General features: G+C 42.8%; 1 protein-coding gene across 4 annotated transcripts in view; it reads left to right on the forward strand.

Moving 5' to 3' along the window:
• kansl1b (KAT8 regulatory NSL complex subunit 1b) overlaps window positions 1-18,191 on the forward strand; it is a 207,654-nt gene that overhangs the window by 122,009 nt on the left and 67,454 nt on the right. For all 4 annotated transcript variants that reach the window (XM_048614701.1, XM_048614699.1, XM_048614698.1 and 1 more), the window contains 2 exons: window positions 7,701-7,877; window positions 13,516-13,628. In XM_048614701.1, coding sequence (XP_048470658.1) covers window positions 7,701-7,877; window positions 13,516-13,628 — 290 coding nt within the window. The remainder of the gene's footprint in view (window positions 1-7,700; window positions 7,878-13,515; window positions 13,629-18,191) is intronic.

An 18,191-nucleotide genomic window follows, 5' to 3' on the forward strand; every position in this document is an offset into this window, starting at 1 on the left:
AGAAGGGTCTAGGCCCGAAACGTCTGCCTTCCTGCTCCTCTGATGCTGCTTGGCCTGCTGTGTTCATCCAGCTCTACACCTTGTTATCTCAGATTCTCCAGCATCTGCAGTTCCTACTGTCTCTGGTTCACTGATATGTTGGGCTGATTTCCTGCTGTACCTGCTCTAACTACTGTGAACACAAATAACAGGTATGACATCGGCAGAATCCAGTCCTCCCCTTCAATGAGCTCAGCTTCCATACTCTGTTAAATCATATGGTATAATTCCCATTCCTATAAAGTGCACAATTCATTTTCGGAACTCAGTTACCACACGTTACAGGTGCATCCTGACTGCAGCAAACAGTGGTTTACTCAAATCAGTCATGCCAGTTCTAGCTTTTGATTTATATAATGCATGCATACTAGCATTAAACTGGAATACGTAAAAGACAAACTGCAGTCCTGAAGCCAAGAAGGTACACTCATGTTCATTTCAATCTCTGTTAGTGATTCTGTTATTATGGTTATGTGGACCAAATAAGCTCTTCAATGACTATTGTTATAGACCATGAGCAAACAAGAATTCTTGTCTTCTTTACATGTAATCCTCTGTTGTAAGTAATGACTCGTTTCTGCAGTCCAACTCCAGAGGACAAGTAACCATTTTTCATAATAGCATTGACCATGTGAATCAAATAGTTGTCAGAGCCTTCATTGATTTTTCATTATTTTTGGCCTACATGTGACTCCAGACCAACAACAATGTGATTGACTGTCAACTGCCCTCAGTGCAATTAGAGTTTAGCAATTAATGCTGACCTAGCCAGTGACACCCACATACTGTGAATTTTTAAAATGAAAGTATTTTGTTCTTAGATCAATTTTGCTTTGGACCTATGAACTGGGAACTATGGACTAAAGATGATCCTTTGTCTGTGGGTAGCAGCTTATGTTAAAAGGAAAACAGACCAAACAAATTTTTATTTATTCATGAGGCCAGGCCAGTTTCCTGCCACTAGGTAAGAGCTTTCCCTTTTAAAAAGACAACAGCAGTTGGTTATTAGTGAGGTCAGTACCTGGGAATTGGTCCCAGCAAGTCTGGAAAAGACTTCATGCTCAAACAGGAGATTTTGAATGATATCTGAGAGCTTGTGGAGGAGATAGTCAGTCTTGTCTGTCAGGGAGTCATCAGAGTTTAAATTGGGTTTTGGACCCAACCATGTATTGCTGTACAAGGGTTATTAAACAGTGTGTCCAGCACCAGGAAATATAGCTGATTTTTTAAAACTTTCTTTTTTTTCCCTTTCACCTTTCCTAATAGAGGGAAGCTTAGAAAAGTTGCACTTTCTAGACTTGCTGTAGCCCAAATAAGGGATTTAAGTTGGGACTTCTCTGGCTATTCTGACATGAGGAAGCTATTTGAATAATCTAGTTGCTGAGAACTAGGACAGTTTTGTGAAGATGAATGACGGTGTGCCATAAAGTGACTAGAAAAAAACTGTTCATAGGAACCTGTATTTTCTAAAATTTATCTTTTGAATTGGTATTGAATTGGTGCTAAGAAACAAGTGCTGGAGAATGGAGTGCATGAAAAATCAAAACCAGTGAGTGCATGAGAATCAGCTAACAACTTGCTGAATGCCGAATATCAGAGTAGTTGACCCCATGAGGATTAAATAGTAGGGGCTATAACTGGAACTGAAGAATCTTCAGGGATTTGAGGGGAGAATAATGTTGAATTGTTTGACCTGCCCAGGAGTGGTTTTTCCAATGATCTGTCACATTTGTGTCAAGCTCAACTTGATTGCTTCCAGTTGATCCAATTCTGACAGATGTTTCCAACTAGATTTTTCTTTTCTTTTATGATTATTTTCCAAAATTTAGTTCTCCAACTGTCTTTATCTCATATTCCTCTTTTCCTCTTGCTGTCCTGCCATCTTGATTTGCTTCTTTGTTTCTCCTTTATCTGTATTTGCACATATCACTAGCCACTCTAATATCAGGACATAACTTCAGTCTCCTTTTTTTATTAGACCTTTGATTCATCTCCCTTGCCTTTATGTCACTCAGTCACTCTGCCTTTCAGTCAGTTTATTGTGGCTGATTATGGTAACATATTGCCATTGATTTTCTTGCTACTTAATAACATTTCACTGCTTGATTGTACTTGCCAACACCATGTCACTTAAACTTCATGGCACTGATGTAATCCACAAGTCTGTCAGTCGTTTGCCATCATCACTTCTTCAGAGCATCATTCATTGCACATCACTGGCTTCCCTTTTAAAATGCAGCTGTCAAATATCTCTCAAATCTATTAGATACTGGCTACTTCCATTACGAGAGGGACGAGGTTAGTCCGAGCAGTGACAGCAAGCAGCAACAGAGCGAAAGAAGTCAAACATGTATGTTTCTGATGAAAATTGGGATAAAGGGCTATGGGGAGCAGGCTCGAAGGTCTGAATTGCCTACTCCGGCTCCTAATTCTTATGTTCCTACGAATGTGGGTGAACAGTAGCAGCCTGGAGCTGATTCCAGGGGCAGAGCTCCAAATGTGACATCACAACTCAAAAAGTGACCAAGTTGTGGCTGCTCAGGAGCCAGGTTTGCAGACTAAGTGTGTGGTGTCTGGAGAGAGATAAAGCACTTGTGTTTTGTGGTTGTAGTCTGCTGGGAAAAGAGAGTGGGAATGAGAAACCTGAGTCTGATAACTAATGGATTAGGTTGTGTAGTCAGTTCCTGGATTATTGACTATAGTTGATAAGGTTGATACTGTGAACCTTTTCAACAAAGCAGGAGAATTTGTCTCATGGAATTCTCCTCATGCAGTAAGTGGAAAATTAGGGACACTACCAGTGTCCGTGGTGACTACATGGCAGGATGGTGGTTGTGGGGGGCGGGCGGGGTGGGGGGTTCTCGGCAGCGGCGCTGCAGCCCAATCAATAACAACACAACTGGCACTGTTCTGTAACAGGGAGGGTCGAGGTGTAGATGAGCAGTAGTGATAGGAGACTGTCTAGTTAGAGGCACAGAGGTGGTTCTTTGGCTGCCATTGAGACTCCAGGCTGGTGCGTTGCCTCCCTGATACTATAGTCAAGGATGTCTGAATGTGCACATTCAGGGGGAGAGTGAGCAGTCAGAGGCTGTGGTCTGTATTGGTACCAACAACATAGGCAGAAAGAGGGATAAGGTCTTCAAAAGGAGTTCAGTAGGAAGTTGAAAAGCGGGAAGTTTTGGCTTGTTATTTCAGGATTGCTTCCTGTGCAATGTTCCATTGAGGCGAGGAATAAGAATTTAGTACAGGTAAGTACATGGCTAAAGAGTTGGTGTAAGAGGGAGGATTTCAGATATGTGGATTGTCGGAATGTCTTCTGGGGCAGGTGGGACCTGTGCAAGCAGAATGGGTGGCACCTAAACTGGAGGACCACCAACATCCTTGCAGGGACGTTTGCTCGTGTCACTTGGGAATGTTCAAACTAGTATGGCGGGGAACGGGAACCAGAGCAATAGGTCAGCAGGTAAAATGACCAAGGAGGAGAATGAGACAAAGGCTAGTAAGAGTAAGGTGAAGAACAAGTGGGCAAGTTGCTGAACATGGCAGGACTGGTGGTCTGAAATGTATGTTTTAATGCAAGGAGTATGACCGGTAAGAAAGATGAACTTAGAGCTTGGATTAATACATATAACTGATGTTGTAGCTATTATTCAGCCTTGGTTGAGAGATGGACAACACTGTATCTTAACGTTCTGGGATTTAGATGTTTCAAGAGTGAGAGGGGGAATGTAAAACAAGGTAGGCGTGCTGCATTATTGATTAGGGCGAATATCACAGCTGTACCGAGGCATGACATCTTAGAGGCTCATCTGGAAAGGCCCTATGGGTAGAGCTCAGGAACAGAAAGGATGCAGTTGCTTTGCGACTGTACGACAGACCTTTCAACAACCAGTGGGTTATAGAGGAGCAAATATGTGGATAGATTATGAAAAAATGTGAAAATAACAGGGTTGTTGTGGTGGGTGATTTTAACTTCCTGTATATTGACTGGGACTTGCTTAATGCCAGGTGTTTGGATGGGGGAGAATTTGTTTGACGTGTCCAGGACAGTTTTTTTCAAAACAATAAATAATAATCTGACTAGGGAAGGGGTTACTGGATCTGGTATTGGAGGGAATGAGCCCAGCCAGATGATCAAAGTTTCAGTAGGGGAGAAAGTACTAAATTGAGAGAAACCTAGCTACCACAATAAAGGTAGGGACTGGAGAATGTAGGTTAGGGGCAACTTTTTGACAGTAAATCCATGTCTGACACATGGGAGTCTTTTAAAGGCAAGTTGATTCGAGATTATTCCACCATGTTCCTGTGAAAATGACAGAAAAGAATGGCAAGATTTGGGACCTTGGACAATTTTAACTTTTTCAAAAAGAAAAAGGAGACATACGAAAGGATTAGGAAACTGAAGACAGATAGAGCCCTCGAAGATTACAAAGATACTAAGAAAGAACCCAAAAAAGGAACTAGGAGGGCTAAAAGGGGTCATGAAATATCTTTGACAAATAGAATTAAGAAAAATCCTGAGGCATTTTACATGTATATAAGGAGCAAGAGGGTAGCTCAGGAAAGTGTAGATCCACTCAAGGATCAAGGAGGAGGTTTATCCGTGGAGCTGAAATAAGTGGGGTGAGATCCTTTAATGAATATTTTGCATTAGTATTCACAAAGGAGAAGGATTTGGGGGATGGTGAGCCTTACGAAGGATTACGATATGTTGATATTCTGTGTCATGTCAATATTAAAAAAAGGAGGTGGTGTTGGGTATTTTTAAAAGCATTGAGGTAGACACGTCCGAGGACCTGATGGCATCTATCCCAGAATGCTGAGGGTGGCAAGTAGAGGAATTGCTGGGGCCATGTACAGAATCTTAGTATTCTCCTTAGTCACTGGAACGGTCCCAGAGGACTGGAGAATAGCCAACGTTGAGCCTCTGTTTAAGAAGGGAAACAGGATAATCCAGGAAATTACAGACTGGTGAGCCTTATGACAGTGGTAGAGAATTATTGAAGAAGATCCTTCGGGATCGGATTTACTCACATTTTGAAAAATCTGGACTTATTAGCAACAGGCAGTATATCTCACAAACTTGGTTGAGTTTTTTGAGGAAGTGACATGGATAGTTGATGAGGGATGGGCAGCAGATGTTGTTTGGATGGACTTTAGCAAAGCCTTTGACCTTCATAGCAGGCTGATACAAAAAGTGAAGTTATGTGAGATCTGCTCTGAGCTGCTAAGATGAATACAGAACTGACTTAGTCATACAAGAAAGAGAGTAGTGGTGGAAGGGTGTTTTTCTGACTGGAGGTCTGTGATTGGTGGTGTTCCACAAGGACCAGTGCTGTAATGTTTGTAATGCATAGATATAATTTTGGAGGAGAATATAGGCACCCTGGTTAGTAAGTTTGTGGATGACACAAACATTGGAGGAGCTGGGATAGTGAGGAGAATTGCCCGAGGATACAATAGGATATCGATAGACTGGAGACTTGGGCAGAGAAATGGTAGATGGAGTTTAATCCAGACAAATGTGAGGATGATGCATTTTGGAAGATCTAATATAGGAGGGAAGTATATAATAAGTGGCAGAACCCTTAATCGTATCAACATACGGAGAGATCCATGCACACAGGTCCACAGTTCCCTGAAAGTGGCAAGTGGATAAGGTGGTCAAGAAGGCATATAACACACTTGCCTTCGATTGGCGGGTTAGAGTATAAAAATTGGCAAGTCATGTTGCAACGGTGTAGAGCTTTAGATAAGCCACATTTGGAATATTGTGTACAGTTCTGGTTGCCACACAACAAGAAGGATGTGGAAGCTTTGGAAAGCATGAAGAAACAGTTTACCTTGTTGCTGGTTTGAAGGCTATTAGCTATGAGGAGAGATTGGACAAACTTGACTTGTTCTCACTTGAAGGTTGAAGGGCGATCTGATAGAAGTGTACAAAATTGAGAGGCATGGATAGTCAGTCTTTCTCCCGGAGCAGACATGTCAGTTACTGGTGAGCCAGAGTGCCTGTTTGTGTGCTGTATTGCTCTCCTTCGAAAGCATCATCTGCCTTGATCCTAACTCTGCTTCCAAAACCATCATCCTTTTCTCGTTAAACTTTTCGGGCTGAACAATTTCAAGGTTCTCCTCCCTGTCCTCTTCCAAAATCTTAAGTGCATCCAAAAGTAGTATCTCAGTCTGCATCAGCTTCCATTTGCCCATCCCCATAATTGACTTGCATGTATTGAATATATAGCACAGTGGCAGGCTATTTGGCCTAACTAGTCTGTAAAATAGAAAATAGTGGAATAATCCAGTAGATGAAGCAATCCATGTGTGGGGAGAGAGAGAGTGAAAGTGAGGACTGGACATAATTCAGTACAGACACTGGGCAGGAAACAAAATGACAATTCTGTGGTCAGAGCAAAGGCATAGCCTACTTAAATGATAAAAGTCATTATGATACAAAACAAAGGAGGTGGACATCTGCGACCTATGCTTGCAGTTACTGTCATGTGGGAATTTGAGGTCATCGTATGTTATGGGGTCATGTGTGTTTGAAGTGTCTACAGTTTGCTGAACTCATTCAGAATTCCTAAGCTTGAGGGGCAGCTGGAATAATGAGGCCATTAGGAACTGGAAAAGTTGACTAGAATGTACGTTTCAGGAGGTTACGAACGCAGAGTTCAGGATAATAAATTGATGGCCATCAGGAAGAGGAAGGAGGAGCAGAATATCAAACATTCTTGATTAACTCAGACATAAATACTTATGAGTTTTATCTCTAATTATGTCACTAAACACTGTCTCACCATGCATTCAGAGAAAAGGAAAACATGCATGAATTTCCAGTTTGCCTATAATGTGGAGTAGAACTATTTACGGACAATAGCTTGAACAGCCATATGAAGTTTTCTTTGTTTTAGTTTTGTTGATAGATGATGTATTACCTACACTTGATATAAAAGGGCCTGCACACAATGCACTTGGTTCTGCACTGCACAGTGAAAGATCACTATCATATAGACAGTAAAACTTGTTTTATTTTCAGTGTCTAATGTTAAAAATTTTCATTTTGCTGTGATCTTGAAATAATTGCTGAAATGTTGCTGGGCCTGTCCTTTTTCTTGTTATCATATTCCTGTTGACACAATCTCTCATCTGTTGTTTCTATGTTGTTTCCTAAAGGTCAGCCCTCTGGTACCCAATGCAGGAACAACCAGCTGAATGATGCATTTGATGGAAATATATATGGTTAAACTGAATACCAATATTTGTATTTGGTATTTCAGCCTGAATGTTGTGCTGTACTGAAATCCATGTTTATGGGTTAAAATAGCTTTTCATCAATGAGTTCACCATTGTGAAATGGTTGGATAACAAGTGCTCTCCGTTCAAAAAACGTGTTCAGATGTTTTATGGTTCAAAGTTTGACAGTCTGAAAAGAGCATTTTGAACTGATGTGAACTAACAAACTAAAATGGAACATAACTGCCACTGGTTGCAGATTTGGTGCAAGGAAGTGTATTTGCTTTTCTTCAGTACATTAGAAAAAGTTTGTGGTGGCACTGTTATCCTTGCAATATATTTTTCAATGTAAATGGATGCCTTTAAATTTTTGTAATTAAATGTGATGTTGACCAAGTATTTTAGTGACTTGTACCATTTACCCACAGGGTTCAGTTGTTCTTGGAGATTCTCCAGCCTCAGAAGATTTAAGTCGGCTGCAAGTAGGCTCCCCAGAGAGTGGTACTTCTCCACCTCAAACTGAAATGAAAGCTAATGGTGCTGGTGTCAAGCTTGAGATGCCAGTCTGCAGTCATTCTTCACTGCCAAAAATTGTGGGTAAACAGGTATGATTCTTTAGCCCTATTTTTGAACTTTACTCATAAGGCTAATTTTCTTCTGAGATTAACGCTGAGATATCTGCAGTGTTTGCTGTTTAATCTGTCAGCAGCCATTACAATAGTTGTTGTACATTGGGATTGGTGAAACATTAAAGAATGTCATCGCAGTGATTGCTTCCAAAAGAAATTGTTGAGCAAACTAGATTTACTGAAATTTGTTCTTTCCACTTTCACAGTACTGTCTGTTTTTTTATTTTTTAGCATGTTTCGTGTTCCATTGTTACATTTGAAATAATATGAACTATTATCATCATCGATGGTCCTTCACAGATGAGGATGAGTCTCATCCACTCTCGTGGTGGATCCATAGGTGACTGTACAGATATGGCTACTGCAGGCTCTGTTACACTTGGGGCAGGTGGTGGTCACAGGAAGGGGTGGGTAGGGCGTTGGTGTGGCAGCGTGATCCTTGTGCTGTTTTCGCCTGGTTTCCTTTTCTTTCCCGATGGCAAGTCTCAAGGTGTTTGGCGCTTCCTGGATGCTCCTCCTCCACTTTGGGACTGTCTTGGGCCAGTGATTCCCAGGTGTCCGTGGGAATGCTGCATTTTGCCAGCAAAGGCCTTGAGGGTATCACTGAAGCATTTCCTCTGTCCACCTGGGGCTCATCTGTTTCGAAGCTGGGAGTAGAACACATGCTTGGAGAGTCTCGTGTAAGTTAGGTGGACAATGAGCCCAGCCCATCATAGCTGATCAAGGGTGGTCAGTGCCTCGATGCTGGGGATATTGACCTGGTAGAAGACGTTGGTGTTGGTGCGTCTTTCTTCCCAGCGGATTTGCAGGATCATGCATTGGTGGTAATGCCCCAGTGCCTTGTGGTGTCTGCTGTAGACAATCCACATTTCAGAGCCATATAGGAAAGCGGGAGTCATCACAGCTCTGTAAATAGTGATCTTGGTGTTAGATCTGATGTTGCTGATCTCGAACACCCTTTTCCTCAGGCAGCTGAAGTCTGCGCTAGCATGCTGGAGGTGATGCTGGATCTCTTCTTCAACAGCTGCTTTGGCTGACAAGACAATTCGAGATATTGGAAGTGGTCAAAGTTCTCTAAGCTCTCTCCACCCCTGCCCCATTCCAACATGGATCTTGAAGATCAGGGCTTTTCTCCACAATGCCAGGCCAGGTTGATGAAAGAGCTTCGTCTTGCGGATGTTCAGGGTGAGACCCATGCTCTCGTACGCTTCCGTAAAAGTGCTGACAATGGCCTGGAGCATGTCCTCCAGAGATTACTCATACACAAGCATCTGCGTAATGGAGCTGTATGACGCTGGTTGAGTGACTGGTTTTGGCTTGAAGGCAGCAGAGCTGAATAATTTCCCACAGGTTCTGTAAGTTAGCTCTACTCCAGTGGGGAGCTTGTCAATGGTGAGGTGAAGTATTACCGTAAGGTAGATCAAGAACAGTGTGGGATGGTGACACAGCCCTACTTGATACTAGTCCAAACAGGAAATGGGCCAGTGATGGAACTATTTGTTATAACCATGACTTCCATGTTGTCATGGAGTGGGCAAAGGATGGTGACAAACTTCATGGTGCAACCAAAGCGGAGAAGGACATTCCATAATGCTTCCGATTCAGTGTCAAAGGCCTTTGTAAGGTCGCAGAAGGCCATGTACAGCCACAGGGAAGAGACGTTTGAGAAGGACCTTGGCGATGACTTTTGCAATGGTTGACAGCAGGGAGATTCTCCTCAAGTTACCACAGTCTGATTTGTTCCCTTTTTTGAAAATACTCTCAACTGTGGCATCTCGGAGCTCTCCTGGAATGCTCTCCTCCTCCTAGATAAGGCAAACAAGGGTGTGTAGCCACAGCAGGAGCTCTTTGCCTCCGCACTTTGTTGCATCAGGAAGGATACCGTCTTGTCCAGCAGCCTTGTTGTTATTAAGCCAGCAGAGACAGCCTTTTCTACTTCGTGCAAGGTTGGGGAATTGTTGAGCTCGTGGCATGAAGTGCGCTGCATTGTGCGTTCAAGAACGCCCGGATCAACAATTGAGCCCTGGTTGAGGAGGTCTCCGAAGTGCTCCCCCTAGTGTTTTTTTTAAATGGCTTCTTTATCTTTGGTAAGAGTCACTCGTCCTTGGCCACAGTGATGTGGGGCCTTGGGTGTTTGGTCCATACGTGGTCTTGATAGCACAGAAGAAAACATGCATGTCATGGTTGTTGGCCATTTGTTGGGCCACCAGTGCTTTCTCTGCCCACCGCCTGTTCTTTATGACATGGGTTTTGTTTTTGTGCCTCTGCCTTCAGTCACCTGTAGGTCTTCCTGTTCTCTGAGCGTAAAACAACTCAAAAAATACAATGCACTTCTGGCTTAATACTTCCCAGATCTCATTATCATTTTCATCAGGTGTTTCCTGTTTGAGTGGTGGATGAGTTTTTGCAGGCATTGATGGTGGTAGTCTTAATAGCAGACCAGAGACTGTTGGGAATATGAGCTATATATGCATTGTGAACTACTCCTAATCATGCCCACCTCCAACTTCTTCATTTATATTCCTTTCTATGTTGCTTAAAACAACAAACTTTTTTTTTGGTAGTCTCTCAATGCCTTATGTGGAAGCACCAGAGCAGATGATCTAAATATTTAAAAACCAAACGTAAAACAAAAACTTAATTCTTTGTCTGTGAAAAGGCAAAATTTGTCCCTGATATGAATGAGTGTACTGTGCCCAACACTTAGCCAGCATACCACCAAAAGTTTTAGAAAGAACTAACGCATTGAAAATATGAACATAATTATTTTTTAATTTTTCTGTGAATAATATCATACTAGTATCATTGACCTTTGTTTGATAGGGGACATGCCTGGCCTTGCACAAAATCTCGGTAATTTATGCTGAGATTTGGTGTTTGCAGCAGAGAGCTGTTGCTTTGTCCATTGTCTACTGGAAAGTCATACACAGCACATGTTACTAGACCTAAATGTTTAATTTCAATGATCAGTAAATGAACAGCATAATCATGACACACGTGGTGATTAGCCTAAATTCTGAAACCAAAATACCACTCGTTCACTTTCTAAATGTGGAATTTTTCTTGTCATTTGCGACTGGAGGTGGGAAACCCTGGTAAACACGCTTATAGTGTGCCCATAGGAACAAGAGTGGGCCATTCAGCCCCTTGAGCCTGTTCCCACCATTCACTGGGATCTGTGGCCTAACTCTATGTACCTATCTTTGGCCCATATCCATTAATGTGTTTGTTTCGCAAAAATTTATCTATCTAAGATTTAAAAGCAACAACTGATCCAGCATCCATTGCCGTTTGTGTAAGACAGCTCCAAACAACTACCATCCTTCTATGTATGGAAGTGCTTCCTAACATCTCTCCTGAACAGTCTAGCCCTAAATCTCAGACTATATCCCCTAGTTTAGAATCCCAACCAGTGAAAATAGTTTAACATTAGCTGCACTGTCTTTTCTGTTAATATCTTGAAGACTTTATTCAGGTCACTCCTTAACTTCCTAAATTCTAGAGAAAACAGGCCTGATTTGTATAGTCTTGCCCCATAATTTAACCCCTGAAGCCCAAGTGTTATTGTTGTAAATTTACACTGGACTCCCTCCTCGGCCAGTGTGTCCTTCCTAAGTTATGGTGCCCAGATCTGCTCTCACTACTTCAAGTGGGATCTAACTAGGGTTTTGTGTAACTACAGCATAACGTCTGCATCCATATACTTCTGTCCTCTAGTCATAAAGGCCAGCATTCCATTAGTTTTATTGATTATTTTCTGCAACTGTTTTAAATCTATGGAATCTATACAGTCTGTAGATTTCATCTTTATAATCTATTGATCTATGCACCCGAATTCCCAGACTCTGTGTCCACTGTATTTAACTTCATACCATCGAGAAAGCACCCCAATCTATCCTTTCTACTTCTAAACTGGCTCACATTGAATCCAACTGCTCCAATTTTGCTCATTCATTTATGCTCTCATCCACACTGACTACAACACTTTGTGTACTGTACGCAACATCTGTTACAGGTTTAGTTCCTTTACTGTTCCTCAGTTTCATCCATTATGGTCTCTACTGAATGATTTTGCCTCATTATATCCTCATCATTGAAGTAGTTTTGTAAGGCTATTTCAACTCTGCCATTTTTCCTGTCCATCCTTGAAATCTTATAACCTGGGATGTTTATTCCTAGCTTTAGTTGTCTTGCATCCATGTCTCAGTAATAACTACTCTGATAATCTGCAATTTGAATTTGTGCCTGCCACTCAAGTAATTTATTGCTGTACTCTGTGTATTCATGTATAGAACTCAACTTTGGGTCAAACACCATACCCTGTTCCTCAGCACCGATGCTTTAATCCCTGTTTATTATTTCTATCTTCTGATTTAATCAATACACTTCTTATAGTTTTGTGATTACCTTCCACACCTGAAGATGGTTTTGTTATTGTTCCGTTCTTCAAGTCCATTTGCCAAACTTTCTCTTTCTGAACTTTTTAACTGCAGTCTCTTTTATTATTGATCTTTTTTTTAATTTCTTTGGCTTCTATTGTGTCTAAACTGTATAAATTTTGCCATTAACTATATCCTACTTTTTACTTCATTTTAATTAATTTCCCCAGGTGATGATTTTCTTTCCTCCCCTTGTTCATGCTCACCCTTTTTAAATTGCTGTCATATGTAATATCTTGCAGCATTGATAATGAATTTACACACGTGTAACATTGGACAGATCAAGTGCTTCCATATTTCAGTGCAAACCTTTAACTGGTACACAGATAATGTTAACAAAACAGGAGTTTCTCAAATTATTCTCTGTTAATAGTTGATACTAAAAGTTTACAAATATCTGCACAGTTGTTACTGTTTTTCTGTGGGTGTGCAAGGGAGACTAATTATGCATTTATACTTTTTACTTATACTGTGGACTGCCTCCTATCATTATCTTGCCTTCCTCATACCTTCAGAAGGCATGGCTCCAGCACCTGGCTGAAGAGACCGTTTATTCTCACTCTGGTTAGACTAGAAATATTTGGTGCCCATTTTTTAGGCTGACGCTTTCTGCACCGAGCAGAAAAGGTAGTTGAAAAAACCTCATTAACTTGCTTGACCTGACTTACCCTCAAGAATGGAACTGTTGACAGCACGTGTTCTAAAAGTTTATAATAAATCCCTTGCATTTAGTGGCACAAGATAGAAACTGCATCTGGCCGTTGCTACCATGTTCGAACTTTTAAAAAATCAGAGATGGGGAACATTACTAAAACCCACTAGTCAAAATAATGAAGAGTTTTATAAAACTGTACTGTCAAATAGACATGAGATTAAATCTGGAAGTAACTTTGGAATTGTTCTGGTAATGTCTAGGTAATGTGTTGAGCATTACTTTTAAAATCGAAGAAAATGCAGCGATCTGTAGTCAGGACACTGGAATACTGAGATTCATCAATACGTGGCTAGGCCATATCCTGGAACAGTGTTGTGATGCTGCAAAGAAAAATCTTTGGGAGAAAAAGTTACTTGTGCAGAAGATGGTATTTTGTTGTACAACAACAGAATGAACATGCTGAATTATCAAAGGCACAGTTAGTCTCTGCTACACCACTTCTTTTATGTTTAACTTCCAGATTATTCCCCCTATTGACCCTCTAGAAAGTGTGACATCTTGTTCCACATCAACTGAATCTGTACCAACAAAGCCCTGCAGTAACCTTAAGCCTGTCAATGGAGTGGTCAACAGGTAAGATATTGTTTAATATTGGGACTTGGGTTCCAGGATGCCATTGCACTATAAACGATGTAGATCTTGAACTTGTCATATTAAACAAAAACGTGGTATGATCATAAAGGAATGGTTAGGCTTGATGTGAATGAATTATTTATTCTAAATTTGATTGTAGGATGAGAGAGCTTGCCAAACCTGAAGCAGCAATAGAAAGGTGGCAAGAAAGATATGGATTGGGGTAAGACACATTTAAATAAAATGTCAGGATCTGCTTGAAGAAGACTGGAATCAGCTTCTTGAGGGTAAATCTACAGCAGAACAGTGGGAGGTATTCAAAAAGGTACTCAGTGGGTACAGCCCCAATACTTTGCTTCTACATTTCATCCTGAAGGGAATGCAGAGAGCCTTGCATATGTAAGGAATATTCAGGACTGTATAAAATGAGACATATAACAGGTACATAGGAGTGAAACAAGTGACACCTTAGAGGAGTATAGGAAGTACGGGGGTAGTCTTGGGAAACCAATTTGGAGAAGCAAGAGGAGGCATGAGAAAACACTGGCAGGCAAGATTATGGAGAATCCCAAGATATCCTACAAGTATCAAGGGGAATAAAATAACCAGAATAAGAGTAGAGCCCGTCAGCATGATGATGATGCCAGAGATCATTAGAAGAGTATTAAAAAGGTACTTTGCATCTGCCTTACTCTGGAGAAGGAGAATGGACTACATTCCACTGTTCACTTTGAAAGCAGAAACAAGGCAGATTACTACCTAAATGGCTGTAAATCTGGAGAGGGGAGTGTGCAGCAGGACCTGGGCATCCTTACGCACCAGTCACTGAAGGTAAGCATGCAGGTGCAGCAGGCGCTAAAGAAGGCAAATGGTATGTAGGCCTTCATTGCAAGAGGTTTCGAGTGTAGGAGCAGAGATGTGTTGATGCAGTTGTACAGGGCCTTGGTGCGACCATACCTGGAATACTATGTGCTGTTTTAGTCTTCTTTCCTGAGGAAGGATGCTCTTGCTCTCGAGGGAGTGCAGCAAAAGTTACCAGGCCGATTCTAGGGATGACAGGTCTGATTATATGAGGAGAGATTGACTAGATTGGTTCGCAATAAACAACTGCACCTCCCAGTCGCGAACCATTTCAATTCCCCCTCCCATTCCTCAGACGACATGTCCATCCTGGGCCTCCTGCAGTGCCACAACGATGCCACCCGAAGGTTGCAGGAACAGCAACTCATATTCCGCTTGGGAACCCTGCAGCCCAATGGTATCAATGTGGATTTCACAAGTTTCAAAATCTCCCCTCCCCCGACCGCATCCCAAAACCAGTCCAGCTCGTCGCTGCCTCCCTAACCTGTTCTTCCTCCCACCTATCCCCTCCTCCCACCTCAAGCCGCACCTCCATATCCTACCGACCAACCTCATCCCGCCCCCTTGACCTGTCCGTCCTCCCTGGACTGACCTATCCCCTTCCTAACTCCCCACCTACACTCATCTTTACTGGCTCCATCCCCGCCTCTTCGACCTGTTTGTTTCCTCTCCACCTATCCTCTCCTCTATCCATCTTCTATCCGCCTCCCACTCTCTCCCTATTTATTTCAGAACCCCCTTCCCCTCCCCCTTTTCTGATGAAGGGTCTAGGACCGAAACGTCAGCCTCTCTGCTCCTATGATGCTGCTTGGCCTGCTGTGTTCATCCAGCCCTGCACCTTGTTGTCTCTTGACTGGGTTGGGATTGTCTTCGCTGGGGTTCAGGCGAATGAGGGGGGATCTCATAGAACATAGAACAATACAGCACAGCACAGTACAGGCGCTTCGGCCCACGATGTTGTGCCGAACTTTTAACCTAGTCCTAAGGTCTATCTAACCTCCACCCCCTACCTTATGCTATCATCCATATGCTTATCTAATAGCCGCTTAAATGCCCCTAATGAGGCCGACTCCACTACCCTTTCCGGCAATGCATTCCACGCCCCGACCACTCTCTGAGTAAAGAACCTACCTCTGATGTCTCCCCTATGTGTACCTCCACTCACTTTAAAACTATGCCCCCTCGTAATAGCTACCTCCACCCTAGGAAAAAGTCTCTGGCTGTCCACTCTGTCTATACCTCTGATCATTTTGTACACCTCTACCAAGTCACCTCTCATCCTTCATCGTTCTAAAGGGAAAAGCCTAGCTCTCTCAACCTTTCCTCGTAAGACCTTCCCTCCATTCCAGGCAACGTCCTGATAAATCTCCTCTGTACCTTTTCCAACGCTTCCACATCTTTCCTGTAATGAGGCGACCAGAACTGGACACAGTTCTCCAGATGTGGCCGAACCAGGCTTTTGTATAGCTGGAGCATAACTTCACGGCTCTTGAACTCAGTCCCTCTATTAATGAAAGCTAACACACCATATGCCTTCTTAACAACTCTATCCACCTGGGTGGCAGCTTTGCAGGAACTGTGGACATGAGCCCCAAATCTCACGCCGACTTATAAAATTATAACAGGACTAGACAGGGTAGATACAGGGAGGATGTTCCCGATGGTGGGTGTGTCCAGAACCAGGGGTCACAGTATGAGGATTCAGGGTAGACTATTTAGGACGGAGATGAGGAGACATTTTTTCACCCAAAGAATGGTGAGCCTGCGGAATTAATTACCACCGGAAGTAGTTGATGCCAAAACATTGAAAGTATTCAAGAGGCGACTAGATATAGCACTTGGGGCCAATGGGATCAAAGCTTATGGGGAGAAAGTAGGGTTAGGCTATTGAGTTGGACGATCAGCCATGATTGTGAAGAATGGAGGAGCAGGCTAAAAGGGCTGAATGGCCGCCTCCTGCTCCTATCTTTGTCTGTTTCTATGAGATTGCTTAGGAGATTGTGGAGGTGATCTTTCAGGAATCACTGGAGTTGGGGAGGGTCCCAGAGGATGCAAATGGCGAATGTAACACCCCTGTTTAAGAAGAGAGGAAGACAGGAAATTATAGGCTGGTTAACCTGATGTTGGTCGATGGCAAGTTTCAGAGTCCATTGTTAAGGACGAGATTGCGGAGTTCTTGAAAGTGCATTGTAAAATAGAGCTCAGTCAGTACAGCTTCATCAAGAGGAGGTCATGCCTCACAAATCTGTTAGAATTCTTTAAGGATGTAATGAGCAAGTTAGGCAAAGGAGATCCAATGGCCATGGTCTATTTGGATTTCCAGAAGGCCTTTGACAAGGGTGCCGCTCAGGAGGCTGTTAAATAAAACAAGAGCCCCTGGTGCTAGGGACAAAGTACTGGCATGGATGGAGGATTGGCTGACTGGCAGAAGGTAGAAAGTGTGGATAAAGGATTCTTTCTCGGGATGGCAGCCAGCCTCGAGTTCTGCAGGGATCTATCAGAGCCACAATGATTTACATTATACATTAACGATCTGGATGAAGGAACTGAGGGCATTGTTGTTAAGCTTGCAGTTGACGCAGGATGAGTGGAGGGACAGGTAGTGTTGAGGAAGTTAGGACGGTGCAGGAGGATTTGACCAGGCTAGGAGAGTGCGCAAAGAAGTGGCAGGTGCAATATCCTGTGGGAAAGTAAGAGATTATGTACTCTGGTTGAAAGAATAGAGGTGTAGACTAATTTCTAAATAGGGAAAGGCTTTGGAAATTTGAAGCACAGGGACTTGAGGGATCCTACTTCAAGATTCTCTTAAGGTTAACATGCAGATTGAGTTCGCAAATAGGAAGAAAAATGCAATGTCAGCATTCATTTTGAGAGGGTGAGAACACGAGGAGGGAAGTACTGCTGAGGATATGTAAAGTCAGACCACATTTGGAATACTGTGAACAGCTTAGGATGCCATATCAAAGGAAGGATGTGCTAGTGTTGGAGGGGATCCAGAGGAGGTTCACAAGAATGATCCCAGGGATGAAGGACTTGTCATTGTGAGGAGTGGTTGTCACAAACCCACTCAAGTCGACCTACAACCCTGATTACGCTGAGAGACTTTGCCTTCGCACCTCTTGCAAGTTCCTGAATCATCTCGTACAAAATCTCTACAGAAAGCACCGTAACCTTGAAATTGAGATAGAATCCATATTCTCAGCTCCCACACATACTGTAGCAGTACAGTTACAAGACACTGCCAAACAGATGAGGCAGTGGAACTACACCACTTACATGCACACTGAAAGCAAGAAGCTGGAGAAACTTAGCATCACGACCAGCAATAACCAAATCTTCCCCTGGTACCACAGTTGAAAGCGGCACCACCATGGGAAATTTATTTTAAGCTTGTTTGACCACATCTTCAAATGGTCGAGATCGAAGTTCATAGCTGAGGACTCAATTTCTGCGCCACCACCAAAATGGACCCCATTGGTTTCGGGGCAGACACAGAGGAATTCATCAGACAAATGAGACTCTGGAAATTCTTCCAAGATGTCAGCAGCGAGCCCAACGAGACAACCAACAAATCGGATCAGTCGACAGAGAGATCCATGGGGGGATGGGCAAAGGAGGAGTCAAATTGGACCCTTCCGGGGGCCACTGCCCAGGGCTTGACAGGTATGCTCAAGTGATCAGAACATGTGGATGCCAGATTCA

The sequence above is a fragment of the Rhincodon typus genome, chromosome 30, assembly GCF_021869965.1.
Source record: "Rhincodon typus isolate 14 chromosome 30, sRhiTyp1.1, whole genome shotgun sequence".
Lineage (NCBI taxonomy): Eukaryota > Metazoa > Chordata > Chondrichthyes > Orectolobiformes > Rhincodontidae > Rhincodon > Rhincodon typus.